The following is a 26422-nucleotide window of genomic DNA, read 5'->3' as shown; positions in this document are numbered from 1 at the left end:
CAGAAATAAATTGCAAGGGAGGGGTAGGTCTGAACTGAGGCCAACAGTCAGGAGAGAAGGTGTGCCCATGAGGTCTAGGTATCTAGTAGTGAGTACTGTCACACAGATGGACTGATGGTGATAGTCACACATGGGGAAGGGCAGGATAGGGGAGTCTCACTATGGTATTTCTTTCCTTCTCACTGGGACAGTCTGCTGACGGTCTCTTGTCCCTCATCGGGAAGGGGGTGTGAAGGTCTGCTCCACCTGCTGCAGTCAGTGTCGGTCTGGGTATCAGTAACAGTGAGAAGGAACATTGTCAATGGACGTGTCACAGGCAGGGAGAAACATGGCCATTCCTGTGATTTACTACCATTAAAACAATGGCCGATGTTCACTGATCTGATGAAGTCTCCAACATCCCTTCACAAGAAACCACAGAAACCTTCCGTCCTTGGGGAATTACTGATCGATCCCCAAAGGCATTTGTCACAATTCTTCACAATCTGATTTACTACAGTTTTACCGAAATTCCTTTATATTGAAACAACACAATGAGACAGTTTCACAGTTCAAAGTGAGAGATAAATCAGGTTACATCAACTCCTGGCACTTGTGCAGCCCTGGTCCCAGCCGCTGGATTCCTTCACATTGAATGTGGCAGTCCTCCAGGTTGAAGCATTTTATTGTATCACAGAGTCCGATGGCATGAGACAAGACCGCGCAGTCAACCGGGGTCAATGTCATTTCACGGAATAAAAGGGTTTCCACAGATCCCAGTGCGGCCTGAGCCAATCCACGATTCTGAGACTCAAACAGGTAGTGCAATGTGTTCAGGAGGCTCCTTTTACCAGCTTCACTCGTGTTTCCACTCTGGCGTTTAATCTCTTCCTTCACCCAGTCAATCACCCGGCAGGTTGTTTGATGAGGAAATGGACCCAGAAACTCCTCCAGGCCCCGAGCTGTCATTGGGGAGGAGAGACCTGCAACAAAACGGAGGAATACCTGAAATCGCCCATCTGTTGTGTTGTGGGCTTCAGTGAGGAATATCAGGATATCCACAGGATGTGGATTCAGGAATTGTGCGACAGCAGCTACAAACTCTTGGATGGTGAGATGTGGGAATGTGTACACCAGACTCCTGGCAGAATCCTCTATCTCCAAAAGCTCCATCAGGAACCCGGACAGGAACTGGGAAGGCTGCAGATTGTACTTGATCAAATCTCCATCTGTAAACACAATCTTCCTCTCGGACACTCCTCTGAAGGCCATCTGACCAACCCTGAGTAACACATCACGGGGGTTTTCAATCTCACGGCCGTGGTTTTTCAGGATGTTGTAAATATAGTAGGAGTACAGTTGGGTGATGGTCTTGGGAACTCGCTGTGGGTCCCTGTCTTTTTGTGTGAAGAAGGGTCCCAGTGCCAGAGCAAGGATCCAGCAGTAGGAGGGGTTGTAGCTCATGGTGTACAGGATCTCATTCTCCTTCACATATTTGAAAACAGCTGCTGCCACCGTCTGATCTTCAAAATGCCTGATGAAATATTCCTTCCGTTCCTCACCAACAAATCCCAGGATTTCAGCCCAGATACCGATCTTCGCCTTTTCCAATAAATGTAGCGCAGTGGGACGGGTGGTCACCAGCACTGAACACCCTGGGAGCAGCTTGCCCTGGATTAAACTGTACACAATGTCAGACACCTTGCACTTGAATTCAGGATCTGTGCATGTGTTCCGAGGTTCTGTGTCTCTCCGACTGTCAGCAAAATCAATTTTGTCATTGAATTCATCCAAACCATCGAATATAAACAGCAATCCCTTTGGGTTCTTCCAGACCTCTCTCAGGATATTCCCAAAGTAAGGATACTGATCCAGAATCAGCTCCTTCAGGTTTATTCGACAGTTAATACTGTTTAAATCACGGAATTTGAAACTGAAGACAAACTGGAACTGTTGGTATATTTTCCCCGTGGCCCAGTCATAAACAATCTTTTGTACCATTGTTGTTTTCCCGATCCCAGGGACTCCGGCCACTGCTGCTGAAATCCCAGATTTGGATTTACTCCGGGAAAAGCTGCTCTGGAACAACTGATCAGTCCGGAGTTTTTCCAGCTTTCTGCGGAGATGTTTCTCTCTCAATCCTTCATGCTGTCTGCCTCTTGCCAGCAGTTCGTGTTCCACCAGTCTCCAATCTCGAACAGTAGAAATGACCGTGAGCTCAGCGTATCGATCAACCAGCTGGAAAACCTTCACCTTCTCCCTCATCAGGATCGTGTTCACTCTCAGTGTTTCAGTTTGTTCCCGCAGAGTCTCCTTGTGTTTCTGTTGAACATCTTTCATGGAAACAGAGAACATTGTCAAAATGTTAAATGGCTCAACTGACAAAGAATATTATAACTGCATTTCAGCATTCAGTGTTTGAGATTACATGAATTAATTTCATACTTCCATAGATATTAGAACAGAAAGTAAAATTATTTTCACAGACACCACAACTGACAGTGATGGGTGTCCCAGAAAATGTCCCATCCTCATATTCTGGTACTGATTACTTGTGAAGGTCAACATTCCCCTGATATCCTATTCCAATCCTGACTGCACTCTCGTTACAACAACATGTCACTATATTTAAAGCATTGTTTGCATCATTAACAGACGATGTTAATGTTGATCCAGTGTGGAAAAATGGAGAGCAGGACACTCTGCATTTTGGCAAATCTTCTCACTGGGGATTCACGGGTGTCCACTGCTCTTGCATCAAAACATGGGCAGAATATGTGGGAAATACTCAAGTCGGGCAGCATCTGTGGACAGAATCACAGTGAAGTTCTGGATCGATAACCCATCGGAACAAGAATGAAAAGGGTAGTTTTCAGTCTCAGTGATGGAGGAGTGAAGGAAAGATGGAAAGGAATCTCCGTGAATGGCAGAGACCATAAGCGTCTCAGTGGTGTACATCGTGTGTGTGTAGAGTGGTGAAGTCTTGACAACTGCTACTGATCAGTCTGGCAGGTGGAGTGTGGGGCACTGTATTATGATGCCTCCGCCTATCAGAGTCGACCATGGATGTTGCGTCCCAGCTGACTAGATACGCAAGCCAGGACACTCTATCACAGGTTATCTTTCTTCTCTTATGATAGTTTCTTCATTTTTATGGATTCTGCTTTCATTTCCATTCAGTGATGTGTACCCTTTATCAGAATTGCATATGCTTGTACGGAGTGCTGAATCCTCCTTGCGTTGATGAAAGTATATCCCTAGAACTAATTGTGGATTTCAGAAATGGCAGATTAGGGAATACAACACACCAGTCCTCATAGAGAGATTTGAAGTGGAGACAGTGAGCAATTTCAAATTCCTGGCTGTCAAATTCTCCGAGTATCTGACCTGGACCCAATATATCGATGCAGCTACAAAGAAGGCAGAACCGTGGCTATATTTCATCAGGATTTTCCAAACATCCTCGAATATTTCTACAGGTGTAACTTGCAGAGTATTGTCACTGGCTGCATCACCGTCTGGTTCATGCGGACTATTGTACAGTACAGTATCGGAGTAAGGCGCACACTCAATGATTCAAGAACCACTTTTCCTCTGCCTCCCAGTTTCTGAATGGACATAGATACCAGCGATAGTGCCTCGCTAATCTCTTTTTTTAATTTCTATATCTACACAACTTATTTAATTTAGTATTTCTCGAATCACGCACACATGCATAGCTATATGAGCTATATATGGTTTCTTTGGAAATTAGTTCCATTATTTGAATTAATTGTTTCAGCTTTGCTGATGCAAGAACAACTAATTTCCAATTATGGCTGTATAGTTGTGTCAAAGTATAATTCGTTTATTTTTTTTTCTGATTTGATACCTGATTTTTGTTCGTTTCTGTATAATCGAAAGCGGGTTTAAAACTAGACAAAACCATAGTGGGCTATGTAAGTCGCTCTGGAAAGTGCCTCCATTTATTTTGAAAACAGTGGTTGTTCCTTTGTGGTTGTTAATTGGCCGATTATTGTACGCCACTGCTTCATCAGATGTTCTAAATTTTTCACAAAAGATTAGGTGCATCTTATAGATATTAGGAACTTATCTTAAGCATGCGAGGGACAGAATCAAATGGTTTTTTGATAGACAATAAAATATTGAAAGATTTCTGCTTTCCCCAGGGCTTGCTATATAATTCCATAATCTTATATCAGTTGTTCCTTAAATCCATTCATACCCAAACTGTATTCTTACTGCTCTTCTGTATGTCTATTGTGGTTATTTAGGTGAGTAGTAATTGGTTACGAGATGCACGATATTACAATTTTATATATAAAATTGTCTTATTATTAAGAAGCCAATAATAACATTGTAGATGACCATTCAATAGTCTTACTAATGCAGAAATAAAGCTGTCCTTGTGGCTGGTGGTGCATACATTCAGCCTTTTATATCTTCTACCCCATGGGAGTATGAAAGAGAAGCTGTTTGAAGTAAGTTAGGGTTCAGTACCAAGGGTTTGGGCGGGGAAAGTTGATTCTTGCTAACGTGATGGAGTTCTTCCAGGAGGTGACGAAGGATGACGTTACACATATATATTGTCTGCTTGGATATTAGTTGGGTATTTCACAAGATCCCACATGGGAGGCTCATACAGAAAATTGACATGCTTGGGTACTGTGTGAATTGTCCTGTCTGCTGGGGACCCATATTGGGAGAAATTCCTTTCGCTTGCGGGTGGTGAATCTGTGAGATCATTGTCATAAACAGCTGAGGAAGGCAAATCATTGGGTATATTCAAAATGCAGGTCGATATGTCCCTGATTAGGAAGAGTGTCAACGTTTACTGGGATAATGGGGTAGAGAAGAATTGAAGAGCAAATTCACTAAGCCGAATGGCTTAATTCTGCTCCTGGATCTTATGGTTTTAGGGAGCATCTGGAGTATTGTATTCACTTCTGATTGTCCAGCTCTTGGAAGGATTGGTTAGGGTGCAGAACAGGTTCATCAGGGTGTTGCCTGGATTCGGTGGCATGTGCCACAAGTCGAGGTTTGATAGACTTTATTTATCTGGTGGTAGAATAGAGATCTGACAGAGGTGTACAAGTTTGAGAGATAAGAGTTTAGGCACACAGCCTGTATTTTGTTGTTGTATTTTTCCACATATGTCTGGTATCTAATACCAGAGGGCATTTGGTTAGGGTGAGATGGGGTAAACTTACAGCACGTGGGTAATTTTTTCACAGTGCAATGGGTGCCTGTAATTTATTGTCTGGGTCATGTCGGAGGCAACTATGATATAGATTCTTCTAGATATACACATGAAATGTGCAGGAAATGTAAGCGTATGGTCAATAATATAGAAGACAATACCAAAGTAGTTTCGTAAAGTTGAGAGGGTCACTGGAAAATGATGTTCTAGTAATGGGTGAAAAGGAAATGGCAGACAAACTCTGTGGAAGCCACTAGCGAAATTACAAAATGTAAAGAGCATCTGCGGACAGAATTGTTACGAAGGAGAAGATGCTTCGGAATCTGAAAGGTTTGAAGATAGAAAAGTTACCTGGACTGAACGATACAGTATATCGAGAGCCTGCCTGGGGAGTGTGGGCATTTCCAGAATGTTAGGACCTGGAGTGAAGGCTTCACCAGAACCACCAGCTGGATTAGTAGAAATATACATGGTAGAATATTCAGGCTGCAACGGGATATTCTCTGAATTGTACCCTGAACCAGAGATCAGTGAATGACTAATGGTGAATTTTGATACCCAGTTTCTGTCAAGTCACAGTCAAACATTTGAAATCTGGTTTGAACTGTGCGTTTCATCACTCACCTATCAGATGAGAGGGTAACTCAGATAACCCTTGAGCGATGTTCAGGTATTCTTGTGGATCAGGACCTGTTTGAATCAAAATAATGTCCATGAAAATAGAACTAATATAATTAAAACTGTTTATTTCAATGTGTCCTTGTGTTCAGTGCGTGGTTTTAACATACCAAGCTCCTGTATTTCCCTCAGTATTCTGTCCAACTTCGGTAACTTAGTCCTCCATGTCACAAAGGATTCCCACATCGCTCTCCGGGCCCGGGAGCCTTTGTCCATCACCAAACTGAGGAAGAGTCTGGAACTCTCTGTTCGGTTTCCTTTCTCTGTTAGTTCAGTGACTTTCTACAAAAGGAAACAATGGATTTATTGTGGAGCAGACAGACAGACATGGAGAATGTGCAGGAAACAGTAACTGAAAGTAACTCTGAATCAATATTGTGTAAGAATAGGGATTTACTGACACCCTGCAGTATATTCAACATGATGAATTTACTTGTCCATCAATGTGCAACATTGTGGCAAAAAGATGCCTCAACAAGAACGGAAAAGGGGGAGAGTGAGAGAGCAAACGAAATGGATGGCGGGCATCACTGTATGGTTGCTGAAATAAGATCATTGTTGGGTGCTTACATCTATGGATAAATACTTAATGAAAAGGACAGGCGAAGGTGAAAGGGTTGGGTTGACTCTGTTCTCTTAGAAAAATAAAAGTCCTTATAAAGAGGTGACATCGGATTGGAAGATGTAAATGTGAAGAAACTGCACAGGAAAAAATACTCTGATGGAACAGTAACCAGGATGTGGGCTACAAATTCCAGTGGGAATGTGAAGAGGCATGTGGAGAGGTCAATGTTAAAATAGTCATGGGGAATTTCAATATGCAGGTAGCTTTTCAAAATCAGGTCAATGCTGAATCTCAAGTGAGAGACTTTATAGAATGCCTATGAGATGGCTTTTGAGAAAAGCCTGTGGTTGAGCCCACTATAGGAAAGGTGGATCTGGATTTGGTGTTGTGTATTGCACCAGATTTAATTGGGGAGCTTAAGGTAAATAAACCCTTAAGAGGCAGTGATAATAAAATAGCAGAACTCACAATGCAGTTTGAGAGGGAGAAGTTAAAAGTAAGATGTATCCGTATTACAGTGGAATAAAGAAATTACAGAGGCATGAGAGAGGAGCTGGGCAAAACAAAAGTGGAAGCAGAGACAACAGCAAAGCAGGAATAGGTGAGGATTCAGGGAGCGATTCAGAAGGCACAGGTAGAGGTAGATAATCCCAAAGATGAAAAATTACACCAGAGGGAGGATGATCAACCGTGGCTGACGAGGAAATCAATGCAGCACAAAAGCAAAGGAGAGGGCATAGAATACTGCAAAATATAGAGGAAAGCGGGAGGACTGGGAAGCTTTTACTAACCAGCTGAAAACAACAAAAAAGCCATAAGTAGAGAGAATATGAAATATGAAGCTAGGCTGGCTAATAATGCAAACAGTTTACCAAAAGGTCCGTCTGATATATATGCCCTTTCAGGACAAACTATTGATTTTTGGGGTAATGAGATTTCAGTTTTGTGTGTGGTAGTTCATGTCTAACCAATCTTAATGTTTTCCCAGGAAGTTACCACGAAAGTTGATGAATCCAAGGAAGTGGGTGTTGTCTACATGGACTTTAGCACGGCATTTGACAAGGTACCGCAAAGGAGGGTGGGCAAGAAAATTCAGTTGCTCAGCATTCAAAGTAAACTGGTAAATTGGAGTGTAAAATGGCTTTTTGGAAAAAGACAGAGAGCGGTTATAGACTGATGAATCTCTGACTGGGAGTTTGTAACTCGTGCGGTGCCATAGGGATCGGTGCTGGGTCCTTAGTTGTTTGTCATTCATATCGATGATCTGGAGGAATTTGTGGTTAACTGGATCAGGAAATTTACGGATGACACCAAGAGTGGGAACGTGTAATGGAGAGTGAGGAAGATGACCAAAGCTTGAAGTGGTGTTTAAACCAGCTGAGAAATGGGCTGAAAAATGACCGATGCAATTTAATGCAGACAAGTGCGACGTGTTGCACTTTGGAAGGATAAAGCAGGGTCGATCTTATACAGTGACCGGTAGGGCATTGAAGAGTGTGGTAGAAAAAGTTATCAGGAATACAGGTGCACAATTCATTAAAAGTGACGGCAAAGGTAGATAGATCAGAAAGAAAGTATTTGACGCACTAACCTTCATAAATGAAAAATATTGAGTACAGGAGATGAGATATCATGTTGAACATGTATAAAGCGTTGGAAAGGCATATTTTTCAGTACTGTGTGCAGACCCAATCACCTACTTAGAGGACAGATGTAAAGAAGGTTGGAAGCGTACAGAGAAAATGTACAAGCATGTTGCCAGGACTGGAGGACCTGAGGTATCAGAAAAGATTGAATAAGTCGGGCTTTATGCCTTGGAACGCAGAATATTAAGGTACAGAGGTACACAACATTATGAGGTGCATAGATAGGGTAAATGAGGGGAAACATCTTCACTCAGAGGGTGGTGAGAGTGTGGAACGAGCTAGCAGCGCAAGTGGTACAAGTGGTTAAGAGAAGTCTGGATAGATACATGAATGATAAGGGTATAGAGCTCCAGGGTCCGGTGTAGGTCAATGGGGATAGACAGTTTCAGAACCCGGCATGGAATAGATGGGCCAAAGGGCCTGTTTCTGTACTGTACTTTTCTATGACTATGACAAGTCAGCCACTCATTGTTGGGGAACTGAGATGGAGACCAGACCAGCTGTGGTTAGCAGGCTTCCCTCACTCAAGTACAGCAGTGAAGCCGGTTGGCCCAATTTACAATCTAACAGTTTAATGTTCATCCTGGATTAATGAACGGAGGTGAATTTGACCGACGGTACCGGTAACATACAAAATTAATTTTAGACTGACTGTCTGTTCAACAGTCCAGATATGCAGCCACTGCTCTTATATCACACTGATAAACACATCAGGTGTGAGAGGAAAAGATGATGCTGACACTGCAGTTCCCAGTGCTCCCCACCTGAACAGCTGAAACCAGATCTGCTGGAGACAAGTCAGAGATCAAAGTTTCCATTGCCATGTCGAACTCCTAGAACGTGCAGGAGATTAATATCAGTCACTATTCACTCTGATACCAGCAGTTCAGTGACAATACACTAAATACACTCACCTCATTTTCTTCTCTACTGAAATGTCCCTCCTTTGTCAACATCCAACCGAGTCTTTCAACCTTTTCTTCAATTGCTTGTTTGAGTCTGTCACTATAGAACTTTGTCAGTTGGTACAGTCGATATTCCTCTCCCTGTGCCAGGAGGTCGGAGATTGTAAACTCTGGCTCTGCGAATATAAAAACCGAATCATCAATGCGCTGGGCTAGACGTTACCAGAAGGACCACATTCACTAGAAGCCTGTCTCTACCACCGTCCCACCCACTCACCGATTTCAGTTTAAGATGGGCAATAAATGTTGGGACTGTCAATGATAGTCGCTTCCCAGAGATACTGTCTATATCCTGGCGAATATTTTTCCCATAACTCATATCCCAGAAATACTCTCTTATCCAGACAGCTGTATTTCTTCCGATACACATCCTCGAAATCCTTAGAGCAGGTAGTACATTTCCTGTAGTGGGGTAACAGGTGCCTCACTGCACCAGATGCAGCGCACCCACACATTTTCCCTCTCTGACCAGCCTTCCAACAAGGAATCATATTTACCCGCTTCCTGCAGCATTCTGTGAACACATCACCCTCATATTTCACTCACCTGTTCCTTGTTGGGGACTTGACAATTCTGTGCTTAATGAGCTTCCGAGCTGACAGACAGTCGCCTCACTTGTGCTGGTTCCAGGGTCCTGATCGGTGTCTCTGATGTCATTGTCTCTGGTCTGACAGACAGTCGCCTCACTTGTGCTGGTTCCATGGTCCTGCTCAGTGTCTCTGACGTCACTGTCTCTGGGCTGAATTTGCTCCTCCTCTGAGTCCGGACCGCATTCCATTGGGACATTGCTCTCAATCTGACCCTGCTTTGGTACCTTGCTTCCCGTGTCCTGATCATCTTCCCTCGATGATCCGCCTGGTAAAAACCTCTTGAGTACTTTCTGTAGCCGATTTAATTTCCCACCTGAAAAAAAATGATGAATAACAGGTTTAGAGTGGTTTATACTCGAACAAGGATTCACAATAGGTGCCTGAAATGGAGCCGAGACTCCGGCTGACCAGATTTGGAGTGGGACTGTGCTGGTGAATGTGAAACACACAACCTGCTAGGTGACCATCCTGACAAGCCTGTGCCTGGACATATCCACTCCCATAACAAGAAGTGGACAGACACAGTAATACTGATCACCCACTACGCATTCGTTGAACAGACTGATAACCAGTGGTTATTACTGGAACGGCATAAGGTGATAGTGGGAATTATCACTGGAGTTATCTCCCACAAACATAAGTCTCCCTCAATCATAAACTGTCCAGTCACCTGTGTCACTCACAGACAAGCCATTGGATTACTGATGGTCCGATCCTCTAGATCACACGTTCTCTGTTTGCTTTGTCACACACTGTCTTGTCCCCTGGGTCACAGACTGACCATAACCTTGAAGCCCATGATGCCTCGTCCCCTAGGTCCCATCCCGTCTCCTGGATAATGATTTTCATGTAACAGCCATACAAATTATTGGCAAATGGAGAGTCTTGCGTGTATTTCTAGTAGCTAAACTTAAAATCTCGCTTTTGCAGTTGCTAATCTATAGGATGGGTGTGATTCAGCTGGAAAGAGTGTAGAGGAGATTGACAAGAACATTACTAGATGGGGCGTTTGGTTTTTGTGTTATATGGTTCGGCTGGAACAGTTTGCACCGGATCATGGGAGATTTAAGGGCGACCTTACACATGTACATAAAATAATCATGGTCTAGAAAGTGCAGATAGTCACAGTCTTTTTTCCCAAGTTAGGGGAATCTGAGACCCGAGGGCAGAAATTTAAAATTATGTATAAAGTGAAAAATGGACAGTTACCACAAGGTGTCCAAAGGTTGTTGAAAATGAGAAAAAGTCATCATGATTTAAGAGGAACATGTATGTTTCAAAAACAAAGGATAAGACCAAATGTAAAAAATCATTGTATTTCAGTCAGAGGGGTGAATCTACGCAACAGCTGCAGTAAGAATTAAAAAAAATTCACCACATTCAACAAGTTTAAAAAACTATTTTAAAATAATTGAATGAACAAATATAAAAATACGTGATTCCAAATGAATGGGAGTAATGTAAATAAATGACACTTCTGTAATGGTCCAGTCCGTGAAGTCCGCGTTCCGACTCACGGTCCGGTCCGTGGACTCCAGACTCCGGGTCTTCCGGCTGTCCCTTGTCTCATTTGGGGCTTAATCGTAGGCACCTGATTCTCGTCTTCAGACCGGGAATATAAGTAACCGTGAGTTCGAGTTTTGGTGCTGGTTCGTTTTGTCAGCATCCAGTCCTGATCCCTGTGTGGTCCGTCTCGTCAGTATCCTGCACTTGCCTTTGTGTGGGTTCGTCCCATCGATATCCTGTCCTCTCTTACTTGCCGTTACCCTACGGTGGGATATGACACTCCCGGTCCTTGCCTCCGTTGGGTAAGTCAGGTTGTCATTTCCGTTACCCTGAGGCTGGACTATTCCCTTCCTTCCCTCCAACGCCCTGCCTGGAGCCTCGCTTCGCCTCGCCTCGCCTCCCTCGCCTCTGCCTCTTCCTGGAGACTCACCCTGTTTGGAACTGTCTGTCCATGTTCACGCCTTTGCTAAGTAGGTCCGACCGTTTGGCCGCTACCTAGCGTTGGGAACTGTCTCGTCGTGTTCAGCGTTCTGTGTAATGATTCCCTGCCCTATGTCCTGTACCCAGGGAGGGGTCCCGGCTCAGTGTTCCATGTTCCTGTCTCTCCTTCGACTCTGTGTTCTGCTTTCCTGCTCGCCTTCGACCAAGGCTCAGTGATCTGCGTTCCTGTTCTTCCTCGACCAAGGCTCTACGTTCCTGTCCCTTCCTCGACCAAGTCAAGGCTTCGGGGTCTCCAACAGTCCCAGTCACGTCCAAGATCCTTGTCCTGTCCAAGCCACGGCTTTGTGGTCTCGTCTTGTCATGTGCCTTGCCCTGTAGCCACGTCTTGTCCTCGCCTGGTTCTGGAGTCCGAGCCCGAGTCAAGACCCAGGTTCTGGAACCTTGTCCAGTCTCTGGCTCGCAGTCCAAGCCGAGGCTTCTGGTTCCCAGTTCCATGTCCTGGTTCCGCTATCCTTGTTAATTCCTAGCCCAGGCCCGGAATCCTTGTCTCGTCCGGGGCCTGTGTCATGTCCAGTGTCCTTTCTTCCTCACTTCCCTTCCTTCCTTCTCACGCCTAGTCCTCTTCCTGGAAGTTCAGTGTCTGTGTCTTGCTTTTGGGTCCACTCCCAACACCCACCTTGTGACACTTGGAATTGGATTTCGTGTTAAAAGATGATGATTTTTATTTTGATGTGACGATTGACTCCAAGTATGTTTTTGTATAAGGAAGAGGGGTTAGGCATAATAAGCTGTAGCTTCAGCCTCCGCCCTTTCGGTCAGTTTTAATGAATATCTATGTTTTCTTGTTGTTGTTTTTTTAATTATTTTGTTTTGTCTTATGAAATCATCGTTGAACATGATGTTTCTGGTTTTTTTGGGGGGTTATGCTTGTACTGACAGAAATAAAATTTCATTCATTCAAAAGGAATTTTATTTTCACGAGGTGGGTGATAGGTATTAATTACATGCAGCCAGTGGAGGCTGTAACACAAATACAATTACAAGGTTGAGAAGATGTGGGCAGGAAAAAGAATAGAAGAAGTCTGCAAGGGAAATCTGGGAAAAGCTGCTGGGAAATCGGGCAAGCTCACAGACACTTAAAACAGCATGAATTAGCTGGGCCGAAGGACCTGTGTCCAGGCTGTAATCTGTGTTTTATTCCACCCGGAATCACAGAGTTGAGCACCATCACAATTCCTACAGGAAACTGAGACAGTTGGTCATTGGTTGTACCAGGTCTCCCATCACAGATACTAGGAATTTAAGTACAGGTAGCAGATCATCTCAAGTGGGAAATATTGAGAGCTCACGTTCACCATTTGGCCACAGACCAGACATGGATTGGGGTATTAAAACAGGATCAGAACCAGGTTTATTATCACCGGCATGTGACATGAAATTTGTTAACCTAGCAGCAGCAGTTCAATGCAGTACATAATCTAGCAGAGAAAAATATCAGTGAATAAAATAAAATTAATAATAAACAAGTAAACGAATTAAGTATATTGAATAGATTTTTTTAAAAAATGCAGAAACAGAAAGACTGTACATCAAAAAAAATGCAAAAAAAAAGGTAAGATAGTGTCCAAAGATTCAAAATCCATTTAGGAATCGGATGGCAGAGGGGACAAATCTGTTCCTGAATTGCTGAGTGTGTGCCTTCAGGCTTCTGTACCTGCTTTCTGATGGTAACAGTGAGAAAAGGGCATGCCCTGGGTGCTGGAGGTCCTTAATAATGGACACTGCCTTTCTGATGCACTGCTCCCTGAAGATGACCTGGGTACTTTGTAGACTAGTACCCAAGATGGAGCAGACTAGATTTACTACCTTCTGCAGGTTTTTTCGATCCTGTGCAGTAGCCTCTCCATACCAGATGCACCGAAGCAGGCCACAAGTTTATCTAAAATGAAGTGTCTCCCGATCCTCAGCCATTTCCAAGGCTGGCAATATTCATGGCTAGGCTACAGAAAACACAGTTCGGAAAATTCCACTCATTTACTTTGCGCATTGAGGGGGGAGTTGATAGCTGCCTTGACAAAACCTGAAATATTGTATTATCGCACAATCTCTGAAATCCCGGAACTGCATTTATCACCTGCGTCTGAATTTTATAAATGAAAGTTGGAGATGTCTTTCACCTCTAAACAGGCCCTGATGTGCAACAAATCCTGAACCTGGACTTTTACGTAACAAACAACACCACTGTCACATTCCTGTTTGTGTTTCACTCTCAACCTGCTGATTCAGGGTCTCCGGCTCCTTTCACTCAGGTGAAGCTTTGCATGCTGAGCGGAGTCATTCGACCATTACTGGTGTTAGATCCCTACGCTGGAACTGTTGGATTGATCAATTACACAAAGCCGCTTTACCAGTGGGATCAATGACACTGCTTAATGAACCTTTTCTCTGCCCTGTTAGCGCCTGTGTAAGTTTCTTCATCTGAAATATTGTGCACCAACAGGGCAGAAGTTTAATTATAAAGATCCCAGTGATCATACCTTTGTCCATTCTGATTCTGACTGACGATTGTTGATTGTCGTCGTCTTGTTTACACTTTGATCGCGGTGCAGGACAGCCCCACCTGCGGGTGATGACCTGAATTACACAAAACAAGCAGACTGAGTCAGCCCATCGATACAATGCAGACCACAGGGCACACAGAGATGGCCCCAATTTCCTGTGTTTGGTCCATTTCCCTCCTGGCCTCTTCATTCCATCTTCACATCCCAACTGCTTCTTGAATTATACCATTGTGCCTGCTTCATCCACTCCCTCTGGCAGGTCCCTCCACATAATCACCAGCCTCTGCATGAAACCGTTGCTGCTCGTGTTGTTCTTGCAATCTATTTACCACTCCTCTGTCCATTTAGGTCCCCTACAAGCTATGATCATCTTCACCGTGAGTACCATCTACTAATGTTGTGTCGTCCGCGAACTGACCGGTCAAGCCTTATGCACTTGCATTCAAATCATTGCTATCAAATAACGAATATCAAATGTCCCAATTTGTAGCTTTGCGGTACACCACTAGTTACCCGCCTTCGCTCTCAGGAGAAACCTTCGGCCATCACTCTTTGCTTGCTACCTTCAAGGGAACTTTTGAATCCATCTAACTTCCACTCTCTGTACCGCATGGGACCTTATCTTCCAGACCAAGCTGTCATGAGGCACCGTCCCCCAACCCCATTGACAATCATCTTGAAAAACTTTAAGAAGTATTGTTGAATACAACTTTCCATGCACCATGCCATGGTAACTCCTGTTCAGTCTCTGTCAAACCAAATGTTGGTAGATATTCTGTGTGTGACAGGTCCACACAGCGGGAAATTATCTCCGGCACCCCCCACTTCCATTTTCCCCACGCACCATCTAAAAGCCAAAATGGCAACCTGTAATGAGCTTATGCTTCTCCAAATGCTTAAATGCTCTGATCTGTTGTGAACCACGGTTCGTTTATATAAAAATTCTTTAACTGTGTCTGGAGCAAATCTACCCCGACCGCATTCAAGTGTTCCTGAAACAACCTTCACCGTTCCGTTGTACATTTCCCTTTGAAAATGTTTTCCTAATTTACACTCCAAAGTTGCTCCGCATACCATTGTATCTATTCATCCACTAATTAAATACTGCCTTGTATCTTCTGCTACTATCCTTATCCTTGACCATGATAAAAGTTGGGGTGTTGTGGTCACTATCTATAAAGGTCACCCATCGTGACATCAGTCATTTGACAAACATCACTGCCTCATACTAGATGCAGTAGGGCAACTCCTCCAGTTAGCCCATCCACATACTACGTCAGAATCCTTCCTGGACACAAACGCATTCTGCCCCATTGGCACATTTTGGGACAAGGAGGTGGGATCAACATCAGGAAACTTGAGGTCAATAATGATAACAAATTGTTGCTTTTGCATCCTTCACAAAACTGTCAACTTATCTTCTCTCATTATCCCTATGGCTTTGGTGGAGGCCTATAGAATACTCCCAGAATGATAACCCCCTTCCCGTTTCTGAATTTCACATACATTGATGTCCTCTGTTTATGTCGCTGTGATACCATCCCTAATTAGTAAAGACAATTCTCCCCCTTTCACCCCCCCCCCCCCATATGTATTACGAAACAACGAAAACCTGGAGCATCAAACACCAACCCTGCCCTTGTAACAGTCAGGTCTGTGTAATGGTGATAACATGTACCATCTATGTTCTAAGTTACTCTTATTCTATATACTTATTGTATTGAATTAAGCACATTTCCAGCCTACTACATGATGCCCTGTCCACATCCAATCTTTCCACAGTCTCTGTGAACTTTGCATCTACCTTTATATCAACTCTTCTATTATCTGACCAAACACTCTCGTTCCCATTCCGCAACGACTGAGTTTAAACTGACACCGGCAGCTCCAGCAGTCCTGGCTGCAGGGACATTTATTCATCTCAAGTACAGATATAACCCATGCCTTTGGTACAGGGCCAAATGGGAACATAACTTCATTATAAAACCTAAATATGCTTAATCACAGGTTCGTAGGTTCTGACAATTTATTAGTAGAAAAGCACTTGATGGCGACAGGGTATACAAATGTAAATTATTGGTTGGCATTTGCTAGTTAAGACTGAAATGTGGTGCTGGGACATTTGGCTTCAAGAGGGTTTGCTCTTAGCAGAGGCTTGCACGACGAATACTCGAGGGCAAGTATATCATTGCAGCTTGCAATAGACAGAGGAGTCAATGCCATGTTGCTGTAGTTCACGGTAATTCCACATTTCTGCAATCACTAGAGCAGGAAAAAAACTGCGGCCTCTTATAAAGGGAGGAAATTCTCAACGCATTTTGAGATTAATGTGACGTAACACAGCCAAGTAAGGAAACAGCAGAACTGATAAGAGTTTGAAATGAGCAAACAATATGAGGGAATATGCGTGGCTTCCCAGAGTAATTAGCAAATCTGCAATGAGTGCAAATGGGTCTGACAGACGCATACTGGTATTCCTGGGCTTATTCAGTCCCACTCCAGCTATTTCCTACCTTCCTTGATACAGAAATGTAATGTCTAAAGGACCAGTATTTGGATAAATAAGACTCACCAAACTTTCTCCTGACTGAGTCAATGGAGACGCCAAGTCAGATGGGTTATCTCCATTTGCTGCTCTCCGTCTTTGGGCTGGTTCATTGTTGCTGTTCACTCGTCTTCAGTTGTGATTTTCTTCCTGACGTGGGCTTTTCTTCCAATAAATCTCGCAGGTCAGGTCTACCTTTAACCAGAGAGATAATGAAGCATGTTACTCATACAAAGTAGAACAAAGAATTAAACTTATTGTAACTTAAATCTTGAACTCATATATAATGATGCGAGTGAAGAAATCTGTAACTGCCCCTCACACTTTCCAAAGCCTGACATGGGATACAAAGAAACACACACAAAATTGCTGCAGGACCTCATCAGACCAGGAAGCATCTGTATGTCGACTCTACTCTCTTCCATAGATGCTGCCTGGCCTGCTGATTTCCTAAAGCATTTTGTGTGTGTTGCCTGGATTTCCAGCGTCTGAAGATTTTCTCTTGTTTGTGATGGGATAAAAAGAAGTCATCACACAATTATGGTATAAGATACAAATCATAATGCATAGGAGTAGAATTAGGTGATTCGGTCATTCTAGTCTGCTCCAAAATCAATCATGGAGGATTTTTTTTTCCAACACCGTATTCTTGCTTCCCTGCTATAGCAAGCAACCTATTTAGCAATCCAGAACATGAATATACCCAACGACAGCCTACACCACCCCCTGTGGCATCAAATTCCACAGATCAACCAACATTTGGCTAAAGTAATTGCTCTCATCTCAGTTTTAAAGTGAAGCTTCTTTATTCTGAGGCGGCACTCTCAGATCCCAGACTCTCCGTCTAATCAAGACACCCTCTCCATTCTCACTGCAACCAAACTTCTTGTCATTCAGTCGGTGTAAATAATCACCCCTGTCCTAACCCGCCAACCATTTGAACTCCACTGAACACAGGCCCAGGGCCATCAAATGCTCCACATGCATAATGCTTATCATTCCTCGGATTATTCTTTGGACCTTGTTATCAACAACTGTACTGAATGCATTTCCGGGGTAAAAATACAGGACAATTGGTACCAGGATAATGTACTGGGAAAAGCTGTGTGGTTTCTTCACTCTTCTATCAACTGACACAAAACGAGAGCTGGTGCGCTGATCCATTCGCAGGAGATTTAAAATGTTCCAGCTGAATGTAATAAAGAGAAACGGGAATAACAAGAAACACTCAGCAGGTAAGGAACAGCTGTTGGGAGAGGGAAAATGTTACCGATTCGGTTTCCTGACCTTTCGTCAGAATGGATTCATCCAGATTTTAGTGGAAAATCTCTGGTTGTTCTCCATGGAGAGGACGGGACAGAGGGACGATCTGACAGAGGTTTTTAAGATTATGAAAGACATAAGTAGAGTAGACAGGGAGTATCGTTTCCCTGTTTTGAAATGTCTAATACCAGAGGACATGCAATGAAGGTGTGAGGGAGTAGATGCAATGGAAATGTGAGGGTAAGTTGTTTTACTCAGAGAATTGTGGATGCTTGGAATCTGCTGTCTGTTATGGTGGTGGAAGCAAATACATCGGAGGCGTTTAAGAGACGTTTAGATAGGCAGATGTGTGTGAGAAAGATTGAGCGGATACGGACATTGTGTAGGTAGGAGTCATTAGTTTTTTTTAGATAGGCAGATGTGTGTGAGAAAGATTGAGCGGATACGGACATTGTGTAGGTAGGAGTCATTAGTTTTTTTTAGATAGGCACATGGATGTGAGGAAGATTGAGAGGATATTGACATTGTGTAGGTAGGAGTCATTAGTTTTTTTGGGGGGGTTTAATTTATTTTCAGCTGGTTTGGCACACCATTGTGGACGAAGGGCCTGTTCCTGTGAAGTACTGTTCCATGTTCTGTATCTTCAGCATCTAGAGTTTCTCTTTGACTCCCAATGGCAGATAGACAGCTCAGAGTGAGGGGGAATGTCCAAATGTGAATTCAGTTCTGAAACCCCGGTCTATTTCTACCGGTGCAAACACAAAACAGGGTATTTAATCACAGCCTCTCCCTGTGAGGGATGGAACGGGAACTCATTCTCTGCTTTGCTTCCAAAGGAAATTCAGAACCAAACATCTGAGCACAGAACAGAAATACTCGCTCAACATCTCATAAACCCGGACAACTTGATTCCCTGATTCATTTTATCTGGGTCAAGACAAGTGAGGTATCCCAGAATCCAACCTCAGAGGGTCACAGCCCACACCGAGAGCCTCGCACATCTTTTCCACATCTCACACTGAGAGATTCACGCTACCAATATCCAGCCCCCGGAGCCGTCTGCTTCATTGCGGAAGGAGGAACATCCAGCCGCATCTGTAAAAGCACCAACGTAGACTGAAGCCCAGACACTGGCAATTTCATATTCCTGGAGACCCCATCCCAAGACTGCATCTCAAGCACCAACTCTCCCAGGGCTCTTTGTTGCCGGAAATATGCGGCAGTGTCTCAGCTAATCCCAGTTCAAAAATTTACACTCCCACACCAACCCGTGACAGAACTGGAGCCTGATGATCCTTTGTCTGGACAACGATCAGCCGGGAGACATGGGCACTGCGTCACAAAGAGGGTGCTGATACATTTCAACTTGTCTCCACAGTTACACTGAACATAGTTGTTCATTATTTTATTGTTGAGTGCGGTGTAGCCCAGGTCAATTAGCAGCCACTTTCCCCGTCGCATAACAGGAACAAAATGTTGTAAATATAAATTTTAAAATATAGCACAGGAAACTGTACAGGAGATATTTTTGTTCTTTTGATGCACAAAACACTGACGGACTGCAAGATGTTTGACACAGTGAACAGAATTGTATAAATGCAATCTCTACAATCATTAGTTGTTTCTTTATTCCAAAAAAAAAAAGTCATCCATCCCGCCCAGTGAAAGCTCAAAGTATCCTCGCATCAACCGCGGCTGCTGAGGCCCCTGTCTCTCCTCCGAGAGTCAGTAACCGGAGAGCGATAAACATGTCCAACTCTCCTTCCAGCTCTGCTGAGCGGTTGCCCTGGCGACGGAGGAAGTGGCTCGCAAAGATAACTGAAAAAGGAAATAATACACTCAATGTGACATTTTCTGAATTTCATTAATGCAAAGATGAACTGAACAGTCAGCCATTTTGTGATGGTGATCCTAAAATTCCACTGGTTGTATTTACCCTGTTGAGGTGCATTCAGCAAATCTCATGGTAGTTCCAGCTCTACAGAACTCTCAGCACTGCAGACGCTGGTCCAAAATAAAAACACATTGTTGGATAACACCCGTCGGCAACAAATGTCGAATATGTGTCGAACGATCAAATTAAATTCACAGAGCCCTCAGAGCGCAGACATAGGTCTATTAGCCCATCCAGTCCGTGTCATGTTCGGTGTGGTCCCATCCCCCTGCACCCAGACCACAGCCCTCTATACCTCCCTCATCCATTTACCTACCCAAACATCTCTCAAATACTACAATTGAACCTTCATCTCTTACTTCTCCCTCAGAAAACCTTTAAATGTGTCACATTCTCAATTAAATTCTGGATCTTACCCAACCTGAGTGGAAAATGCCGACCTGCATTCATCCTTTTTATACCATCATAGATTTCCATGTTTCTAGCGGGGCTTGGAACCTAGGATCCATGGACCCTTTCTTTAATTGTAGGGGCAAATGGCGTAGAAAAGTTGGAACCCTGCTCGGATACCCCCTCATTCCCTTGTATTCCAGGTAATCAAGTCCCAACCTGTTCAACCTATCACTGTAATTATTTCCTGAAACACCAGCAATGTCCGCGGAATTTTCCCTGCACACTTTCACTCATCGATATCTTTCCTCGCAGTTCGGACCAGAGCTGCACACAATTCTGCGTATTTTGGAATCATTGTAACTTTTACAACTTTAGCATTAATATCCCGACCCTTCTTCCTAATGGACAATATGCCCAAAAATCTCTTTACGACAAAGGAATTGTGGATCTGTAACATCCACGCCAGGACAAGCAGCCTCAAAACGATTATTTTCCACAAGCAGTAAGCCTGATCAACACCTCTACTCACTAACCACACCCTCCATACCCCACCCACTACTAGCATAACATTCCCTCACAGCTCTAGACACTCCTGTGCCTAACGTCACTTTATGGACAGACAATCAATGTCACAGAGCAGACAATTGTGCAATATTGCAAAGGAAGAATGACTGAATCAAAAATGCAATGAAGTAGAAGGTCATATTAATAACAGCAAAGAAATGCACAGGAAAATTAAGGAAATTACAGCAATTTAGAAAACCTCTACAGGATGCATAGGATCAGCAGACGTATCCAGCTAAAGTATGTGACAGTTGAATTCAGTATATAGATCAGCTTTTTGAAGATTAATAGAGGGGAACCCCATAAAATAAACATCCAAATTCTGGCCCACCTATTACCAAAGAAGAACTAAAGCAATGAAAAGCATGAAACAAGGTAATGTCTCTGGACCTGATGAAATTTCAGTGGAAATGATACAAGCCCCAGAAGATCTGGGCATGGATATTCATTTTGAAGAGTTTAATGGCATATATGAGTCTGGTGTATTGCCTGACGGTCTCTTGAAATCAGTATTTATAATTCTGCCTAAAATTCCTAGAACTATTGACTGCGGAAATTATAGAACAATCAGTCTTATGAGTCACATAATAAAGATTTTGTTGATAATTGTTCTGAGTCGAATTAAAAACAAGTTAAGGCCAGAAACTTCTGAACTGCAATATGGGCTTATGGAGGATAGAGGAACAAGGAACGCAATTTTCATACTACGAATGCTTTCAGAAAGGGCAATTGAGTGTCAAAATGATGTCTTATTATTTTTTTATTGATTTCACTAAAGCATTCGACAAAGTGTAACATGAAAAACTATTTCAAATTCTTACAACTAAACATTGACGGAAGGGACCAGTGACTTATTCAAAATTTATATTGGAACCAAACAGTGGCTGTAAAAATTGATGATAATATAAACAGTTAGACTAAAATTCAAAGGGGAGTTAGAGATGCGTTGCCTCACCGGAATTATTTAATATCTATACTGAAATGATTCTCAGAGAAATAGAAGACACAGATGGGATAAAAATTGGAGGTGTTTGCATCAACAATATAAGATAATCAGACGATACCCCCCTAATAGCAAGTGCTGCAGAAGACTTACAAATCCTCCTAGACAAATTAGTACAAACAAGTGCAGATTTTGGTCTAACCATCAACGGTAAAAAAAAACACATATATGGAAATATAAAAAGGGCAGGATACTCCCAACTGCCAATTGTCCATCGGTAACCAAGAGATTGAACAAAAGATCGGCTTTACATACCTTGGTAGCTTTATATCACAAGATGCTAGAAGTAAAGTAGAAATGAAAAAGAAGAATTGCCATTGCCAAAACCAACGTCCAAAACATGAATAAAAACACAAAATGCTGGCAGAACTCAGCAGGCCAGACAGCATCTGTGGGAGGAGGTAGTGACGACGTACCGGGCCGAAACCCTTCATCAGGATGCTTCCTCCCATAGATGCTGTCTGGCCTGCTGAGTTCTGCCAGCATTTTGTGTTTTTATTTATTTCCAGCATCTGCAGATTCACTCGTGTTTCCAAAAAAATGAAACCCATTTTTACCAACAGACACATTTCTATGACAACAAGGCTTAGGCTACTAAAATGTTACATCTGGTCAATCTTGCTGTATGTTTCCGAAACATGGACTGTAACACCTGAACTCCAAAAAAACTTAGCAGCAACAGAAATGTGTTTTTTTTTCCAGAAGAATGCAGAAAATATCATACAGAGATAGGGTAACTAATGAGACGCTACTCCAACGTGCACATGCAAAAAGATCTTTAACGAGAACATTAAATGAGAGGAAACTTAAATTCCTGGGCCATGTCAACAGAAAGGGAGAAATAGAATGCCTTACATTGCAAGGCCCTATGCCTGGGAAACGCGGAAGAGGAAGACAAACAAGAAAATATATGTACACTGTGAAAGAACTAACAGATCTAAGTGTGTGAAATATCATTGACGCTGTGAGGAGTCATTGGATGTGGAGACCCATGATCGCCCAGGTGTGTAACGCGCAAGGCACATGCGGAAGAAAAATCAATGTCAGTCTCACATATCCAGACACTCCTGTGAATAACGTCACTTTATGGACATACAATCAATCGTTTTAAACTATCATACTTTATGTATTGTGTTTTGTTTATTATTGTGGTCTCTATGATTAATTTTTTTTCTGTCTTGCTTTGGATCCAGAGTAAGAATTATTTTGTTCTCTTTTACACTTGTGTACTGGAATGACATCAAACATTTTTGAATCTCGAATCCTGGGGAAAATGCCCCGACCAACCCCATTATTTATATTCCATCCTGATTTCATGAACTCCTACAATGTTACCCTCATTCTCATCTGGACTAAAGATCCAGCTCAGCGAAATGCTAGCATTGACTCGGCCCTGTAGTCCAGGCAACATCTTCAGCAATCTCTTCTGCACCCTATCCAGCTTGATAATATATTTACTACAGTCGGGTGAACACAACGGTACATAATACTCTGTGTAGCCATGTACATTCCTGTACAAATCAATGGCATGAATAGTAAATCACAGAGATCTCAACACTGACACTCACATCCCACTCGTCACAGGCCTCCATTCGCTAGAACCATCTACATTCATCCCCCTCTCCTTCTTGTTCTCGAGCCCGGTGTGAATCCACCTCGCCAGCCCCCTGTGAACCGCACGTGACCGAACCTCCCCGATCAGCTGCCATGCAGGATCTTGTTACAGACTTTACCAAAGTTCAGATGAACATCACTGCTCAACTATACCTAACGCCCTAGTTCATTCTTAACTAATCTCCAAAATACTTGACAGATATGATATCCTATTGGACAGTGTTGACGGTGATTTCCCCATAACCAATGCCCGACCGCCCGGGATTTCAGCTTCACAGCAGACTGAGAAAATTCCGATCACAGCTGCAGAATTATCAACCAGGACTGTAGCCCGTATATTGCCAGTTCCATATCATCAGAATCACCAGCCCAATATTATCACCCATACAAAGACGCCTTGGTGCCGGTAATTTGCCGTGGAGTTCCTGCCAGTTCCGATTCACAAACTAAAGTGGAATTGGAAGCTAATGACTCTCTGCCAAAGCTGGTGCTCAGGCCGTTTCCCCGGTCTGAAAAGAGGATACACTTCAGCCTGACCAATGCAGCTAAACCGAGCACATTTGGTCACAATCTTCCTGCTGTGTGGGATCTTGCCCAGCACGACTGGCTGTCATGTTTCCTGCAGTGTAGCAGGAACAAAATGTAAAATTATAAAGTAGAAAATGCCGGGAACTCAGTACATCAGACTACATCTCTGAAAGGAGAAATGGTGGAAGACCCAGTTCCAGAACTGAGACTGTCCAAGATGCTGCCGATCTGCTGAGCGTCTCCAGTATTTTCACCTCCTTACCTTAAATTTCCTGCAACTGTAGTATTTTCGCCATCATCATTTTAACGCACAGATAGTAACTGATTGCCACCCTAGACTGTAAATGCCACCCCACCCCAAACAATTTGTTAGTTCTGAGTTCATTCTGACCCTGGTGTAATACATCCCACACAGTCAATGCTCACAGCATCCTTTCCTCCCACTATCATTCTGTTACATTTGCTCCCGAGGCCACTGTCTCTACGCTGAGAGGCGGTGACCACAGAGCGATAAAAACTGCAACACTTGCTGCAGCTCTGACGGGCCGTTACCCTGGAAACAGAGGAAGTGGCTCACTGAAAATAACCGAGAAAGGAAATAACAAACTGAACATCAGATGCTATGAGTTCCATTATGACAAAGATTAACACTACAGCCATTTTGTAACGGTGAATCTACAATTGAAATGGTTGCTTTTACCCTGCCACGTGTTGTGTCCAACTAAACCTTTGGTATTCCTAGCGAACAATAACTAACTAATCAACTAACTAGCTAACTAAATAAATAAATAAGCAAACAAACAAACAAATAAATAAATAGAAAGGTGCAAATACAAAACTTCACAATGAAGACAAAGTTTAGAAGAGAGATTGCTGAAATATATCATTGCGGCATTGGGATACAGGCTGGACAAACATGAACAAGACTTAACTCTCGCATTAATAGGGCCAGACATCGGGAAACACTGTCAGTGTTTCGGCAAGTCATAGCAATGGAAAGAAGATTGAATTTAACTTCCTAGTCCTCCAAGAGGACGTGAGAGATCTGGATCTCACTGTCCTGTCTGAACGGGGAAAGATGAAACTACTCATACACGTGGAGGAGTCTCCCGAGGGTGCGATTACTCTGTTTAACCCTCGAGTCTGCAAGAACACAACGGGCCGAACGGCCGCTTCCAGTGTGCTGGAAATATGTAAAACAATCATCGACTCCAGGCGTCGATCCAGGTGAAGTTTGGATCCGATACCGGGCCGGGTGATGGAGGTAAAGTTCACCAGGTACATCTTAATGGATGGGTTCAGTCTCGGCATCACCACCTCTTCCCGGTTCTGGGACCAGAACACCAGGGGCTGAGCGGCGGCTCATCTCAGGCGGTTCGGTGTGAAGGTCCCATAACCCGGACCGACCACGACAGGTTGTGTCCAGGAAGCCGGACGAGGCCGCCAGTTCGAGGAAGTTAACGGGACTCTCTGCACAACATCAGGTTTCCCTCCCCCGGGATCGGCTTCAGTACTCACCGATGGGAAATTGTCGGTCGCGTTCACCCCGAGTGACCCGCCACAATATTGACCGATGGGAACTTGATCAATTTGCCCCGCAGACAGCGATCGGTCCACCGGCTCCACGCCAACGATCCGCTTCAACAGAGAACGGAAATAAAACCCCGCCCATCCGGAGACTGTGAGAGCGGGGGCGGGGCCTCGGAAGCGGAAACAGCCGATGCTGCAGATCTGCGTTTGAAATGGGAGCGAGAAACTTGTCGGGTGGAGGGTCTCCAGTCTGAACCGATGACTCTGCTCCTCACCCCTCACACACTGCCCGACCCACCGCATTTTAACTATACCGATAACGCATTTTACACGTTATTTCATATTTACACCAGCTACATTTTTTATTTTGCCCTCGGTACCTTTGGCGTCCCCATCGCTCCACCTCTCCGATCTCGGAGTTACGGATTCGATTCCCATCCCGATCCGATACACAAGTCAGACGCGAAAAGGTTTCATTCAAATCACTTCTATCTTTATAAGTAATAATATTATTCACATTCCTCCAGCCTCACTGGACAGGATCACTGAAACATCAAGTGAGAAACAGCAGGAGAAGGCCATTCAGCCCCTCTAACCATCAACAAGATGGCGGCTGCTCTCCCATCTCAGCCACATGTTTCTGCCCGGTCCTCATTTCCTCGATCCCCTCGGTCCCCACACATCTGCCGGACTGTTTTATGTGAAGACGATCAGTGAGACTTCGTCGTCCTCCAGGAATCAGTGTGGTAAATCTCTAAACCATATACTCTATAACCTTTTTGTTAATCCTTCATTGAATTAAATTCCATTTCTGCAGCCCCTTGTTGCCCCAACCACTCACCTCCCACCCCTGTCACTGTTTCCACCTTCCCACCTCCCCTCTCACCTGGATCCACCTCTCACTCCCCAGTTCTTGCCCCATCCCCACCCCTCACCTCTTTTCCTTGACTATTTCCC

The 26422-nt window shown here is 43.7% G+C and overlaps 1 protein-coding gene across 1 annotated transcript in view; it reads right to left on the bottom strand.

Annotated features, from left to right (window-relative positions):
* Positions 1 to 25574, bottom strand: part of LOC140722402 (NACHT, LRR and PYD domains-containing protein 3-like) — a 31926-nt gene extending 6352 nt beyond the window's left edge. Inside the window, exons 1-8 of the mRNA XM_073037156.1 lie at positions 25454 to 25574; positions 16704 to 16871; positions 14108 to 14204; positions 9580 to 9936; positions 8983 to 9149; positions 5968 to 6139; positions 5804 to 5869; positions 578 to 2312 (exon numbers count right to left, since the gene is read on the bottom strand). Coding sequence (XP_072893257.1) covers positions 578 to 2312; positions 5804 to 5869; positions 5968 to 6139; positions 8983 to 9149; positions 9580 to 9936; positions 14108 to 14117 — 2507 coding nt within the window. The 5' untranslated portion in view covers positions 14118 to 14204; positions 16704 to 16871; positions 25454 to 25574. The remainder of the gene's footprint in view (positions 1 to 577; positions 2313 to 5803; positions 5870 to 5967; positions 6140 to 8982; positions 9150 to 9579; positions 9937 to 14107; positions 14205 to 16703; positions 16872 to 25453) is intronic.
* Between the last annotated feature and the right edge of the window lie 848 nt (positions 25575 to 26422).

Source organism: Hemitrygon akajei, unplaced genomic scaffold (genome assembly GCF_048418815.1).
Source record: "Hemitrygon akajei unplaced genomic scaffold, sHemAka1.3 Scf000077, whole genome shotgun sequence".
NCBI lineage: Eukaryota > Metazoa > Chordata > Chondrichthyes > Myliobatiformes > Dasyatidae > Hemitrygon > Hemitrygon akajei.
The sequence above is the reverse complement of the archived record's forward strand: the minus strand, read 5'-3'. Positions and strand labels throughout refer to the sequence as shown.